At 43.3% G+C, this 16452-nt stretch overlaps 2 protein-coding genes across 2 annotated transcripts in view; one reads left to right on the plus strand and one right to left on the minus strand.

The window, feature by feature from the left end:
* The window catches only part of LOC117379552 (synapsin-3-like), a 181484-nt gene that overhangs the window by 64498 nt on the left and 100534 nt on the right, over positions 1 to 16452 (plus strand). Inside the window, 2 exon segments of the mRNA XM_055225586.1 lie at positions 1039 to 1195; positions 2706 to 2795. Coding sequence (XP_055081561.1) covers positions 1039 to 1195; positions 2706 to 2795 — 247 coding nt within the window.
* Positions 5039 to 16452, minus strand: part of LOC117379551 (metalloproteinase inhibitor 3) — a 32734-nt gene continuing 21320 nt past the window's right edge. Inside the window, exons 3-5 of the mRNA XM_033976271.2 lie at positions 16089 to 16200; positions 11447 to 11568; positions 5039 to 6192 (exon numbers count right to left, since the gene is read on the minus strand). Coding sequence (XP_033832162.1) covers positions 5995 to 6192; positions 11447 to 11568; positions 16089 to 16200 — 432 coding nt within the window. The 3' untranslated portion in view covers positions 5039 to 5994. The remainder of the gene's footprint in view (positions 6193 to 11446; positions 11569 to 16088; positions 16201 to 16452) is intronic.

The following is a 16452-nucleotide window of genomic DNA, read 5'->3' on the forward strand; positions in this document are numbered from 1 at the left end:
GCTCCTTTGAATATGACTAAAACAAGGACTAAACCAGGAGGAAACCAGGACTAAAACAAGGACTAAACCAGAACTAAAACAAGGACTAAACCAGAACTAAAACAAGGACTAAACCAGAACTAAAACAAGGACTAAACCAGAACTAAAACAAGGACTAAACCAGAACTAAAACAGGGACTAAACCAGGAGGAAACCAGGACTAAACCAGGACTAAAACAAGGACTAAAGCAGAACGAAAACAGGGACTAAACCAGGACTAAAACAAGGACTAAACCAGGACTAAAACAAGGACTAAACCAGGACTAAACCAGGACTAAAACAAGGACTAAAACAAGGACTAAACCAGGACTAAAACAAGGACTAAACCAGAACTAAAACAAGGACTAAACCAGGACTAAAACAGGGACTAAACCAGGAGGAAACCAGGACTAAACCAGGACTAAAACAAGGACTAAAGCAGAACGAAAACAGGGACTAAACCAGGACTAAAACAAGGACTAAACCAGGACTAAACCAGGACTAAAACAAGGACTAAACCAGGACTAAAACAAGGACTAAACCAGAACTAAAACAGGGACTAAACCAGGACTAAAACAAGGACTAAACCAGGACTAAACCAGGACTAAACCAGGACTAAAACAAGGACTAAACCAGGACTAAACCAGGACTAAAACCAGGACTAAACCAGGACTAAAACAAGGACTAAACCAGGACTAAACCAGGACTAAACCAGGACTAAACCAGGACTAAAACCAGGACTAAAACCAGGACTAAACCAGGACTGAAACAAGGACTAAACCAGGACTAAACCAGGACTAAACCAGGACTAACCAGGCTCTTTTGAATATCTACATGTTAAAAGTGACAGAAGGCTCCGCTCTGCTCTTTCATTTCACATCAGTCTTGTCATTTAAATGTCTTCACTTTGCCTTACAGGAGATTTACGCACGTTTGAACCGTGTTTTGTGTAATAGTTTTACTTCTTTACAAGGTTAACTGTAGCTGTAAAACCCCTCACCACACACTTTTCTCTCGCAGGTCGTTTAAACCAGACTTTGTCCTGATTCGCCAACACGCCTACAGCATGATCCCAGGAGAGGACTTCAGGAACCTGGTGATCGGTCTGCACTTCGGAGGCGTCGCGAGCATCAACTCCCTCTACTCCATCTACAACTTCTGCAGCAAACCCTGGGTGGTGAGTAGGAACGAGTCCACGAATGTTTGGACTGATGCTGTGTCTGAGTCCATCAGAGTCATGAGGACTAAACCAGGACTAAAACAAGGACTAAGCCAGGACTAAAACAAGGACTAAACCAGGACTAAAACAAGGACTAAACAAGGACTAAAACAAGGAAGAAACCAGGACTAAACCAGGACTAAACCAGGACTAAGCCAGGACTAAAACAAGGACTAAACCAGGACTAAAACAAGGACTAAGCCAGGACTAAAACAAGGACTAAACCAGGACTAAAACAAGGACTAAACCGGGACTAAAACAAGGACTAAAACAAGGACTAAAACAGGGCTAAACCAGGACTAAAACAAGGACTAAACAAGGACTAAACCAGGACTAAACCAGGACTAAACCAGGACTAAACCAGGACTAAACCAGGACTAAACCAGGACTAAAACAAGGACTAAACCAGGACTAAAACAAGGACTAAACCAGGACTAAACCAGGACTAAAACAAGGACTAAACCAGGACTAAACCAGGATGAAACCAGGGCTAAACCAGGACTAAACCAGGACGAAACCAGGACTAAAACAAGGACTAAAACAGGACTAAAACAGGACTAAAACAAGGACTAAACCAGGACTAAACCAGGACTAAACCAGGACTAAAACAAGGACTAAACCAGGACTAAAACAAGGACTAAAACAGGACTAAAACAAGGACTAAAACAGGACTAAACCAGGACTAAACCAGGACTAAACCAGGATTAAACCAGGGCTAAACCAGGACTAAACCAGGACTAAAACAAGGATTAAACCAGGACTAAACCAGGACTAAACATGTTGAATCAGTGTTTCAGTTTTGTTAAAACCTGGAACATTCTTCCTGAAGATGTGACTCAAACCTCGACTTTGACAAAGTTTAAATCCAGACTCACTCACTAAATGGTTCTGTTTATCTGTGAATGTGACTGAAGGGGTTTATTCTGCCTCTTCTCTTTTTTATTCTGCCTTTTCTCTTTTAATGTTCATTTTATGATGATTGACCCGACACAAGAATCATCACAGAAGCAGAGGAGGCGACACGAGTGAGAGATTTGTGCAAAAAACCCATCATAATAACATTAAACATTAAAATTTAAAGGGTAAACTCGCCGTCAGTCTCAGTTTAAACCAACAGATTTGAGGCGGGGTCGATTCTTTCTGTGATTGTAGATAAAACGAGTTCTCACATCGGCTTCTGTTGTATAAATAAACAGTAAAAGAGCCAGCCTTTTGAACTGCTCTTTGAAGAGAATGGATCCAAAAATGAGCCGAAAATCCCATCACTTGTCGATATATCAGTAAATATAGTGTAGTATAATATAATTTATGCCACTGACGCAACAATCCTAGGACATTTAAACCACAAAAACTGCTTTAAATCTACAATATCCTTTAAAAACATGAATGAAACACACAGCAAACCGTTAAAAGTCAGATTTTTTCTTGGCTAAACTGTAGTATTCATGTCATTTCCGTGTTTTTTCAGTTTTCTCAGATGATAAAACTGTACCACGCTCTGGGCCCGGAGAAGTTCCCGTTAAATGAGCAGACCTTCTTCCCCAGCCACACACAGATGGTGAGTTTAAAACCAACGCAAACACCACAACACAACAAGAAGTCCCCTTTTTATGAACTCTTTATTATAAAAATATAAAACAGAAATGAAGTCGTACATCTCTCTAACCCCTACACCAAAACACCCCCCACATTTCTATAAGAATTTAACCAAGTGATTCTGAGCTGAGCAGAGTATTTACAACAGAATGAACCTCAGAGAACGACACGGTGACGCCACAGACGGAGAAATACACCATTAACGCTCAAAGTTTTCTTATTATTATGGGTTGAAGTGCCGCCTCGTTTTGTTTTAATGCGCCAATTTTGACTGTTTTGCTTTTTAACTTGAATTTTGGCTCTCTACTGTCGCCGTAGTTGTGAATATTTTCGACTCAGACGCATAGACTGTTTATATAAATGGACATAGCTAACCTGCTAGCCGCCGCCGCGTTCAAGATAGAAAGAGAGCGTGGGCGCACTTCTAGATTTATCGATTTAAAATGTTCGTATTAACCCGCTCTACGTGATCCTGGTGTTTTTATGTCGCGGCTGTGTTCATAAATCAAGATATAAACATTAATAACAGACTAATCCAGGTCACTCCCGCTAGCGTTAGCAGCAGGTTTGATTGACAGCGTTGCTATGCGCCTGCTCCCTGCTAAACCAGCGGTGTGCGCGGAAAGGGGCGTTACCTTCAACAGCCTCGCTCCTGATTGGCTCTTTGGTTGCTATGATACTCACGGTCGTAATTCCTAATATGAAATTCGCTCCAAATTAGCCGCTATAACTGCTAAGATGACATTAGCTTGGACGTTTGGCTAGTTTAGTTCTTATGTTATTTAAAATTTCATCTCACAAAGTTATGTTTTAATATTTAATTGCTTGTACGTTTTTGTTTTTTTGAAAGAAATATTGTTGTTATTAATATTATCAAACTGACAAGACCCAGGGCGGTCCAAACTACGGCCCAGGGGCCAAATGCGGCCCTCAGACCAACTTTTGTCGGCCGTCATGCCTCCTCCTAAACAATTTTTTACTGCAAATTGAACAGATTCTACGTTTATAACCTGAATAACATCGCACTGCATTGTGACGCAAACGTAAAAATAATCTTCCAAGTCTTTTTAAAAGTACAATAGCAAATATATTTCAGTCCGCGGCCCTCGGTGACAAAAGTTTGGACAATCCTGTACTAACCCCGTCTGTGGCATGTACTGCGTCATTTATGGAATGGATTGAAGGTACTGCATTGATAAAACAGGTGATGAAAATGAAAATGGATTTAGTTACAATATTGTTACTTTCATTCATATACAGTATATATTATAATGTCCATTTCAAATAGTTAAATACAAAAAGACTGAATAATACACACTTACAAAATATCTTATTGTGCGAAACCTCTGGAATGGAGTTGTTTTCAATGGACGGCGACGATTATGATTATCACACGAATTGGCACTTTGCACAACGGCGTCCACCTGTGACGTTTTTGCAGCTAAAACGAATAAATATTTAAAGATCAGACAGTTGGACGGAGAGCTGCGGGTGGATGTCACTGACAACGTGTTAAAAAACCACACAAATAAAATGAATACTTCACCGGAGGACACTTTTGTGTTTAGACAGAGACATGTTTGCGTCTCGATGCTAACGCTAACGCTAATTTGAGGCGTAAAAACGTTAAAACAACGCCACAAACTGAAGTATTCTACATGAAAAAAAATAACGGAGTCGTCTTTATTTTACTTAATTGAATTTTAACAGGTTGTTCGTTTTGTTTTCCAATTTTAATAAACGTGACACAGCGCGCTAGCTAGCATTCCGCCGTTTACAGAGCTTATCGGGCAGTGCTGCGGCGTTTACTGTCCTTCATTTAAACTTTTTGTATTGAAAATTACCAACGTTACTAATCTAGACACCAGTTACAGAGGTTTCAGCCAAGTTATAATATATAGCTTATGTTATTTACAGCATAAAATATCATTATCGACGCAGGGGCCTATTGCCGCGCTGCACGCATCTCCATGGTAACAGACAGCAAAGCATCGTCTTCCATTCACACATTCAAAACTCCCATCGTAAAGACACATGCTACAGTAAAGATATGGTAATTTTGACACCAATCTGACGCCGTAGATTGTAGATTTATGAGATTTATAAGATTTAAGAACATCGACGGTTGGCACTGTGTTTTGTCCACAGTAAAACCCCGTGCATTGCATCATGGGCATTGTAGTACTTGACTTTTTTCACCCAAAACAGCAGTTTCTAGTGGTAATTTGGTGTTTAAAATGTTACATAATCAGCGTAGTGCATGTGTTTTTATATGTACTGTTTGAGGTTATTTAAAGGGATGTGAATATTTCAAAACTGTGTACTCGTTTTGACTTTTTACCATGTTCTGCTGCCGTTTAATTCGTAAAAACTTTAAGCGCATATGACCGGTTTATTTCAAATTTCAACAAAAATCTTGCCGGGTTTTCTGCTATTTTAATAATACTGATGATGTTGCTTTCTGGTAAATCATCCCTGTATTTTGCGTGAAACTTTGTGTATTGACAGCTCAAACCCTGTATTTTTTATATTTTTTTAAACAATTTTCACTTTTCCTGACACAAACTGCCACTTTGATCGTGTAAAACTGCGACGTAATAATAAAAAAACAAACGTGTAAACCGGTTATATGCACTTTAAGCTGATAAATGTCCGTCCAAGGCTTTGATGACGTTAAGATTTGATTGTTATTTGCTGCTTTAGTACCATTGCCTTTTTGACATTGCGGTAGATTGTCCCTCTGAGGCTCCTGTACTCCAAATCAGGAAGTATTGTAGTATTGTTCTACTGTGAAAAAGTGGTATCAGGAGCTAGCTAGCTTATTCTACATACATGCCAATTACAGAGCAGCATACATATTATAAACTATACTTTCCCATTCATACAAAGTCCCATAATACTTAAACTGTCACATCGGGCAAAAAATATTGACTTTTTGAGATTTGGCAATAATGATTTGAACAATATTATAATGTTTTCCATCAGAAGTGTTATCATACAGGCACTGTCAGAGATTGGTGCGTTTGTCCTTTGTGCCCAGTCAAAGGAAACCCACGTACAGTGAGCGAAGTAGTCCAGTAATACTAATTTTTCTCAGGTTTCGAGGGATGGGATTCGGGGAGGTGGCAGTGGATCGTGGCGCGTTCGGGCTCGTGGTGCGTTCACGGGTCGGTGGCGTTGATGGTGGTTTTGTCGCGGGAGGTCAAACCCCGATACCAGCTGCAGTAGCCCTCCTTTTGCTGGATGCAGGCGTAGTGTCTCGACTGGTACCCGGGGTAACCGAAGTGGGACAACATGTCGGTCCAGAGGCATTCGTTCTTGGACGTGACGAAACAGGGAAGGTAGTGGCAAGGTTTGATCTACAGAGACACAGAGAAAAAACGAAATTAAGTCAACATGTCTTAATTATATCATTTATTTCAGTTATAGTCTGTTAAATCTGTGTAATCCCTCAGTCGTCCAGGTCTGATCCATAGAAAAAGCCGCCAAACACTCCTTTGAAGAAGCTATTTTTGTTTCGAAAGACAATCCTTCCTTAAAACAGAAACAAGGGCCTGAGACAATTATACCGATCTATAATTCCACCCTCAGACCCAAAGCAAACAAAAGAAACAAAGAGAACAACAATAATGCGAGCCAGTAGGGCCATTAAAGGTTGAATAGGGCCATTAAGGCTGAAACTGACTGTCTCCGTATCATAGCAACCAAAGAGCCAATCCAGAGAGAGGCTGTTGAAGGTAACGCCCCTTCCTGCCCGCATCACTTTAGCTTGAAACAGGCGCTTAGCAACGCTGTCAGTCAAACCTGTTGCTAACGCTAGCGAGAGGAACCTCTGGGGAAAGAATTTGTCTGTTATTAATGTTTGTATCTCGATTTACCCGAAAGGATCATGTAGAGCGGGTCAACACGAACATTTTAGGACCAAAATGAGGCCACAATTTTTCAATAAAAAGTGAACTGGAGCCAGAGTCGATGGAGCCGGAAGCGCACACATGATCACTTCCTGTTTAGAACGCGGCGGCTAGCAGGTTAGCTCTGTCCAGTTATATAAACAGTCTATGCTTAAACCTAATGGTAAAGCGGACAAATTTAGACATATTGTTTATTATTTAACGTTTTTAAAATTTGAAATCACAATAGATCTGGATATAACAACGTAATCATCGAAATTGGTCCATGGACTTCAGCGTAAGTACAGGGCAGTGGTATTTCGCGAGCGTAGCGAGCCTTCCCATTATGCTAAGTCTTGGTTTAGTCCTGGTTTAGTCCCAGTTTTGATGTGGCGTGTGTGGATTGTGGACATGCAGGTCAATAAGCAGTGTGAAGAAGCCAGTGGAGAAAAAAACAAAACAAAACTGAAACTGTGCCATAACGCTATAATTTAAAAGCCTCATCATAGTTTTGGTCGCGACAGAAAGCTCGTCCAACCTCGTCAACACATAGAAGCTATAATTGCATTTACCGTTTCATATATATGTTAAAAAAAACGGTATAAAACTTCAAAAACACGTCAATCCGAGTTGCAAAGCTACTTGATTTGATGAAACGCGCCGTATCGTTCTATAGTGAATGTAATTGTGCTTTTTGAATGTAACCCGTCAGCGCTAACGTCACCTCAAGTGCCGCGCGTCAAAAGATCATTTCTGCCTTTTTTTTTTCTTTTTCCTCGTGTATTTGTGCCACAGGTGCTCGCACAAAACACACCGCTCGAGTCTGAATATCACTGCTTTACACGGCCAGTCATAGAGGTGAAGAGCGGAACCCATTGGCGACGGAAAAACCTCCAAAGAGAGTCACTTTCCCGGGTCTGAATGAGTCGGTAAATTGAATTCGTTTTGTCCGACATGGATCACAAAACTTCCGGGTTGAAGTGTTTTTAATGACGCGTGGATTATAACGTTCTAGTTGGCGTGCTTCCGGCGCTCTCTGTGGTAAATGATTACGGGTGAAGGAACGCGGAGGTCGACGGGAGACTTTACTCGAGCAAAAGAGGGAGGTAAGAAGGTTAAAGGTGCATTATGTAACTTTTCTGGCGTAGGGTTTGCTACCTGCTCGTCTCCGTTGGGATATTGCGTTGCCCGGAAAGATCGACAGCATGGAATTCAACGCTGTCCATACCGTTTATTCCATCAAGGGTGTTTTTAGCGCTAAATAAATACCTTGTAAAACATGTATTTGTGGCGTGAGTGGGGACACCTCTCCACAGATCTGACCTTTCACTTGGCGGCGGTGGTGTCGTCAGCTTGTCTCAATGGACACAATTGAAGCTAATGCATAGACTGTTTATATAAATGGACAGAGCTAACCTGCTAGCGACGCGTTTCAAACAGGAAGTGATCATGTGCGCGCGTTTCCGGCTCTGTCGATTCTGGCTTCGTTTCACTTTCTATTGAAAAACCGTGTCCTTTTGGTCTTAAATGTTCGTGTTAACCCGCTCTACACGACCCTGGGGTTTTTTTATTCTGTGTTAGCGACAGGTTTGATCGACAGCGTCACCTTCAACAGCTTCGCTCCGGATTGGCTCTTTGGTTGCTATGATACTCACGGTTCGGAATTCACTGTAACTGCTAACGTCGACGAGCGTCTGGAGTCAAATGCTATTAGAAAAGTGTATGGTCTAATGCTATTTTGTGGAACATTCCAGCAATAAGCAAGCAATAACCTCCTAGTAACCTCCACCAGACAAGTTACATAAAATAATTGATGATTCTAGAAGTATTAGTAGCTGTTAAAGTAGTAGTAGTACAGTAGTAGTAGTCCTAGGTGATCAATAAGACGACTTCTTATAATACTTATGGCATTAGTGGAAGCTTTAGTGGCTCAGTTGGTAGAGAGTTTGCCCTCGATTCCCGCTCCCACAGATGAATACTATCGTTGTGTCCTTGGGCAAGACGCTTAACCCACCTCGTATGAATATGTGTTATATGTTTTTGTCTGTAAAACCCCTCACCACACACTTTATACACTTTTCTCACACAGGCGTTAAGATTTTCTCACATTTCTCTCTCGTTTAAACTCTCTCAAAGTTCAAACCTTCGTAGATTAAAAAAAAATAAGTGCAGTATTATAGAATTAAACCACGTTATTTTCCTCCTTCTTTATTCCGTAATGGCGCCCCCTACAGCCGCGTAACTTCTATGTTCCTTCAGCATGTCCAGAAGTCCAACTTTTTCTGCGATGGTTAGCGTCTTCCTCGACCTTTTTGGTGCGACCGTAGGCATATTTGTCGTTGCAGAACGTTTCATCAACATTGCGGGTTTTGTCGGGGAGAAAACTTGCAAAATAACCCGCAATAAGCTTTATTTTTTTTTACAATTATTACAGTATTTTCTAGAGTATAAGTCGCACCGGCCAAAAAATGCATAATAATGAAGAAAAAAACATATTTCACAATCACATCTGAGTATCCCCGACAAAAGTATGATAAAAAGTGCGATTTATAGTCCGGAAAATAGAGTATAAGTGTTTTTGTCTGTAAAACCCCTCACCACACACTTTATACACTTTTCTCACACAGGCGTTAACATTTTCTCACATTTCTCTCTCGTTTAAACTCCCTCAAAGTTCAAACCTTCGTCGGCGTCTTTGTCGGTGCAGAACGTTTCATCGACATTGTGGGTTTTGTCGGGGAGAAAACAAATTGCAAACGTACAGCACTTCAGAGTCACACTGAGATCCAACGTTTATGTAAATTACAGGAGACACAGCACGGAGGAGACTGATGGACAATGGTCTACAGTCCAACAGCCAATCAGGACGCAGGACACAACGCGCGAAACAGCGAGACCGCGAAAGGTGAACCGCGACAAAGCGAGGGACAACTGTATTAAAAAAAACGTGACAATTGACCATTTCATAGCATAAATAGTAGCAGTAGTAGTAGTTCTAGTAGTGATTCGTTTGACGTCCCAAACTTTAGATGCTTTTCTTATGGGTCACTATGGAAACGTATCCAAATTGCCTCTTTCCCGTTGTCCGTGGGGATGTTTACACCTCGTTTTGCTCCGTCCCCGCTCGCTTTCCCCGATAGACGCCCCTTCACTGACGCCTCGGGACGGCAGACCTCTTCCCTCCTCGCTCCCTTGCTCCCTCGTTCCCTTCCTCGTCCCCTCCGTCTCTCTCTCCACGCCGTTTAGAGTGGCTGGATCGCACCCGGAACACGAGCCCATTCTGCTAATCTACTTATTACGAAGAGGCAGATGTTCATACAGTAGGACCCGCCGCGGCTCCGTCAGCAGCTGGCACTCGTAAAACGCGGAACGAAGACGCGAACGACTCCAGTAATGTAACCCGATCATGTCTCACCAACGTGTCCAAGTTTAATGGCGCGAGAAATCCACCGAAACCCCCGGCCAAGTCTCAAATGGAAAATACGTCAAATTGTTTTTTGGGATTTAGGAAAGACATTACTGGCGATAACAATGTGATTTTATTATGAGAAAAACATCAGGAGGATTTTAAAATATTGAGCTGACGTTTTTTGGCGCGTATATCTCTTTGTTTACAGAGCAATTTTGGCAATATTCGCTAGGCGGGTTTTCTTGTGAATGTGAGAACTCGTGACAGAAACGGAAAACAAATATAGTCGCTTATGACGCAGTTACAAATATTTAATTAAATCAACTCGCTGCAGTGCCATAGAGGTTTGAGGTTATTGTGTAAAAGTTTGACGAAACAACTGGATTCTACACGTTTAGCGAATTTTAGCCATTCAATAGAACATGTGTTAAGGATCGTTGATTTGACTACCCACAGTCCTTTGCGTACACTGAATCGGATGATAAAATGGTCAGTACTTAAACTCTGTCTCTTCTCCTATACGGCCCTTCTAACATGGAGGTAGTAGCAGTAGTAGTAGTGGTAAGTAATAGTAGTTCTAGCTAGTTTTTTGGACTTTTAAGGGTATCGACCATAAGCCTTAACTCTAAAGCACAGGCCGACATAGTAAAAGTTGTAGTACAGTCGTCCGTCGCTATATCGCGGTTCACGTTTCGCGGACTCTCTTTAAATAGTCCATCAGAGGAGCCGTAAACGCCGCTAACGGGGCCGTACGAAGGGTTAAACATCAGGACGGCAGCTCCAACGTGTCCACGAGGAGACGCGCGCGACACTTGGAAAGTCCATTGAGCGAGTTACGGACAGATGTTCTCCTTAACAAGCCGTGGAAATGTTAAAGACAAATTTACATAAACGTTGGATTGCAGTGTGACTCTGAAGTGCTGTACGTTTGCAATTTGTTTTCTCCCCGACAAAACCCGCAATGTCGATGAAACGTTCCGCACCGACAAACGCGCCTACGGTCTCGCTCAAAAGGTCGAGGAAGACGCTAACGATCGCAGGAAAAGATGGACTTCTGGACACGCTGAAGGAACGGAGAAGTTACGCGGCTGTAAATCTACAAAGGTTTGAAGGTTTGAGAAAGATTAAACAAGAGAAATGTGAGAAAATGTTAACACCTGCGTGAGAAAAGTGTATAAAGCGTGTGGTGAGGGGTTTTACAGGCTTAAAACGTATATATACAAAACCCCGCGATAAACGAGGGACCACTGTAGTCGTATCGGATTGTCGCAGTAGTATTAGATCGTTGTTTTTGTGTTGTTTATCCGTACTCACCCTGCAGTTGCATCCGAGCTGGTAGCGGTGGTTAATCCCTTTCTTCTGCGCCAGAGACAGACGTTCCCACCTCTCGTTGAAGTTGCACAGGCCGGTGTAGACTTTCCCTTCGTACACTCGTCCTAAAGACAAATACAACAGGAAATGATCAGTTTTTAGGTCATAACAATCACTACAACTATCAAAACCACCATGAACCTGCTTATACTCAACATATTTTATACTTAAGAGCAGGTTTTAAAGGTGGATTGCGTGACTTTTTTTCCCGCCGGAGGGTACGTACGCCCGCTTATATTCACGGACATGTTGTTGCGTCGCGTAGAATGTTCCACGGTATGGCATTACTAGCCAAATCTGCAGAAAAAGGACTCCGCTAACAGTTAAAATTTGGGTTTTTCAAAGTACTTTTCTGCCCCCGAGAGCTACGATTAATGCTGTACCGTGGGATATTTCAGATCAAGCAGCAACAATGCGACGTATCTATGCATTTTTATCACATTTATTCACCTATTTTTGTCATTTTACGCCGTTTCTTGTGTTTGATTTCATAATCCGTCCCTTGTAACGTGTGATATTATAAACAAAGTCAGAGCAACCCTATCTGTTTATCCGCTGTAAGACAACCTTCAGGGAGAACCCCAATATTATCACACAGTCCTATTTGTGACTGAAGGTCGGCACGAAGCTATTTTTAGCGTTAGCCCGCTCTGAGCTAACCCGCGCCGCAGACAGGTGCATCGTGGGAACTCGCTAGCATTCTCCACACATCACGACTTGTCACTCTTCATTGTCCGGGGCGGTGCGTGCATTTGGCGGCTCTTAACCGTGTGCGGCTCGTTCAGCTCCCACACGCTCTGGGATCACCGGAGCGGCTCTCGGGCTGATTACAGGCTGACGAGCGGACGACAGGTTCTCGAAATACTAACAGGGCTCGCTCTACGTGGGCTGTACAGCGCACTGTATATATAAACGGACACGGCTAACCTGCTAACCGCTGCGCTTCAAGTAGGAAGTGAGAACTTTCTATTAAAAAAACTGGCCACTTTCTTCGTAACTGCTGCTGTCGGACTCGTCATTTTGGTCTTAAAATGTTCGTATTAACCCGCTCTACACGATTCAGATGGTTTTATTTCGATATTGTGTTTGTAAATCAAGATATGAACATTAATAACAGACCAATGCCTCTGGGTTTTGTCCTTAAACAGCCGCTCCGTAAGAGAATGTACCAAAACCGTCACAAGAGCAGCTCGGGACACCAATCGGCTGTTCATCCTGATATTGACGTATAGATATTTGCCAGAGAAAATAAATGGTTTGAGAGGGGAGTTAAAGAAGCTATTTTTGTTAGGAAAGACGATCAATCTGTGAACATCCTCAGACCCAAAGCAAACAAAGGGAACAACACGGCGAACAAGGATGCTAATAGGTGTAAGGTCCCATTAAGGGCCTGGGTAATTACGCTAAGTATGACTCAGGCACCGTGCACACTTCGTACAACTCATTAGACCTCGCTAACAAACAGAAACAGTAAATAATTGGTGTTTTTAGCTTCACTGTAGCTAGCTCCTCCCTTCAGACAGTTATACGGCAGTGTCCAGGAGTAATCTGACCAGAAGAAGCGGCAAAAACGTCTTCGCTCGTACAACGTTTTGTCCAGTTGACAGATTTTACTTTTGTTTTGCGACGGATCAAACCTGGACGACTGAGAGATCGCACAGAACCAAAAATACCAGACCGAGCAATACAATTTCCATGGAAACAAGCGCAAAGATTCGGAAACAATTCGTGTTTTTAGTGCTGCTCAAAATATACATTAATGTCATTTATAATTTAGCAAAAAACGTTAACTCTTAGCACTTTTACATCAAGTCTTGCATCCTCTTTAACACTTATTATAGAACGTCCCGGGACACCGAGCAAGACGCCCATGATGTCACCTGCGCCGGGCATTGTAAACATACCCGGCGTTGCTAGGATACGGGCGCCGTGTCCGCTTGCGTTACACGGACGGACGGGGGGGGGACTTGGCTAACGCGGACACCAAAGTCAACCCCTCCATGGTTTAGAAATAGCAACTCGTAAAATGCCTTCGACGGCGCTAGCTAGCTTCCTGCTAATTACAACTTGTGAGAATGAGGGAAGTGATTTTTGCCTGAGCCGAGAGCCATGGGAACTGTGAGGAAATGAACGAAGGAGCGAGGGAAGGAGGGAAGGAGGAAAAGAGGGGGGAAGAGAAAGTGAAGTTGTGAAAAGGGAGGTTATAAATAAGTGGGAATGTTTGTGTCACAGGACGAATGAAAAAGTCCTTTGGGAGAAGAGAGAGAGAAAGAGAGGAGAGAAGAGGGAGAGGAAGGGAGGGAGGAGGAGAGCAGGAGAAAGAAAAGAGAGGTGGGTGAGGGAGGGAGGGTGAGTGGAGTGAGCAAGGGTAAGAGAAGAGGGGAGAGAGTAAGAAAGGGAAGAGAAAATGGTAGAAGGAAAAGAAGAGGGGTGGTGACAGAGAGAGTGAGAGAGCAAGGGAAAGAGGAGAGGGAGGAGGGGTAGAAGCAAGAGGAGAGAGTTGGAGAGCAAGGGAGAGAAGGATAGAGTGGTAGAGAGAGGAAGAATAGGGAGTGAGGGTAGAATTGGGGAGGGGAGAGAGAGAGACAAGAAGAGGAAAGAGACAGAGAAAAAGGGAGACAGAAAGAGAGGGGGAAAAGAGAGAGACAGGAAAGAGAGACGGGAGGGAGAGAAAGAAACAAGAAGAGGAAAGAGACAGAGAAAGAGGGAGAGAGGGGAAAGAGGGAGAGATAGAGGGAAGGGAGACAGAGAGAGGGGGAAAGAGAGAGACAGAGAAAGGGGGAGATAAGAGAGAGAGGGAGGGGAGAGAGAGACAGAGGAAAGAGAGAGACAGGGGGAGAGAGAGACAAGAAGAGGAAAGAGACAGAGAAAGAGGGAGAGATAGAGGGAAGAGAGACAGAGATAGAGGGGATAAAGAGAGAGACAGACAGTCTTCCGTCGCCAGCTCCAGACGTCCAGATTCCAGGGTGAGGAAGCGTTTATGTGGTCACTGGAGAAACGTGTTTGTTCGGACGATTACGTAAGAAGAAACTGAAGAGAAACTGAAGAGAAACTGAAGAGAAACTGAAGTCACACTGTTTATGAAATGAGGAAGACGTGTTCTCACAAGATGGTAATGTGCCCTATTACGAACACTGGCATCAGGACGAGCCGGGTCCGCGCCGAGGCCGCCCCGGGCTCGTAAAACGCCGCTCTGCAGTTTGTGATGTGAAAATGAGAGTCCTGCTCCATCCAGGATTTAAACGTTTACTTCTTTTGTAATGAACATGTTCATTTAAGTGTTTATCTATTTATACATCCTCTCCTTCTCTCATTTTCTCTCTATCTCCATGTCTCTCTCTTCTCCTTTACTCTCTTTCCTCCCACTCTCTCTTTCCTCTCTCCTCTCCCTTCCTCTCGCTTATCTCCCTCTTTCTCTGTCGTTCCCATCCTCTCCTTGTCTCATTTTCTCTCTTTCCCCCTCTCTATCTTTCCTCTCTCTTTCTCTTCTCTCCCTCTTTCTGTCGCTCTGTCTCCCCATCCTCTCTTTGTCTGATGTTCTCCCTCCCTCTCTTTCTCACTCCACCTCCTCTCTTTCTCTCTATCCATCTTTCCACGCTCTCTCCCTGCGTTCTCCTTCTTTTCTCTGACTCTACCTGTCCTCCTTCTCTCTCTCTCCCTCTTTCTCCCCTTCTACCCCTCTATACCTCCCCCTTCCTCGCACTTTCTCTTTTTCTGTCTTCTCCCTCCCTCTCTCACCTCTTCATCCTCCCTTATCCTCCCTCTCTCACTGTCTAACTCTCGTTTTCTGTCTGTTCTGTTCTCCCTCCTTTTCTCGTCCTCCCTTCTCCTCACCCTCTGTTCTCTCTTCCCTTCCCTATTCCACCCTATCTCACTCCTCCTCTCTCAGCCTCTCCCTCTCTCCTCCTTCTCTCTGTCTTTCAATCCCCCTCTCTCCCTGTGTTCTTTTTCTCTCAAAGTCCTCTCTCCTTTGCTGTGTTATCTCTCTTTCTCCCCCTCTCTCTCACACCCCTCCTCTTCATCCCTCTTTCTCTTTCTCTCACACTCACCTCTTCATCCCTTTCTCTTCCTCTTTCTCTCACGCTCTACCTCTTCATCACTTTCTCTTCCTCTTTCTCTCACACTCTACCTCTTCATCCCTCTTTCTCTTCCTCTTTCTCTCACACTCTACCTCTTCATCCCTCTTTCTCTTCCTCTTTCTCTCACTCTCTCTTCCTCTTTCTCTCACACTTTACCTCTTCATCCCTCTTTTTCTTCCTCTTTCTCTCACTCTCTCTTCCTCTTTCTCTCACACTCCACCTCTTCATCCCTCTCTCTTTCTCTCATACTCTACCTCTTCATCCCTTTCTCTTTCTCTCACACTCTACCTCTTCATCCCTCTTTCTCTCCCCTCCTCAAAATCTGTGTAAAATACTTTTACTTTTTACTCTTTAAGTGCATTTTTAAACATTTTTATTTCATTTGACACTTTTACTTGAGTATTTTTTCACTCCAGTATCTGTACTTTAACTTTTTTGACCCGTTGCGACCCGGTTCGACCCAGTTCAACCCGGTTCGACCCGGTTTGACCCGGTCGTGTCCTCACCTGTGATGAGATACTGATACTTGTTGATGTCAAACTTGACTCCGCACAGACTCTCGGAGGCGTCGGTGTAAATGTGCTGCACGTGCTGCACTTTCTCAAAGCCTTTGTACATCTGGAAAACACAAAGAAAACACTGAGACTCATGCACCAGTGTGTCCTCGAGCAAGACACTTCACCCGCCGAGGTGTGTGTGTGTGTGTGTGTGGGGGGGTGTGTGTGTGGGGGTGTGTGTGGTTCCTTCATGTAAATAGATTTGTGTGACTTGAAGGAGGAAAAACGCTGTATAAAAATGTGAACATGACCAAGAATAATTCACACTAATCTTAGTTTAGTCCTGGTCTAGCCCTGGTCTAGCCCTGGTCTA

The sequence above is a fragment of the Periophthalmus magnuspinnatus genome, chromosome 12 (assembly GCF_009829125.3).
Source record: "Periophthalmus magnuspinnatus isolate fPerMag1 chromosome 12, fPerMag1.2.pri, whole genome shotgun sequence".
Classification (NCBI taxonomy): domain Eukaryota; kingdom Metazoa; phylum Chordata; class Actinopteri; order Gobiiformes; family Gobiidae; genus Periophthalmus; species Periophthalmus magnuspinnatus.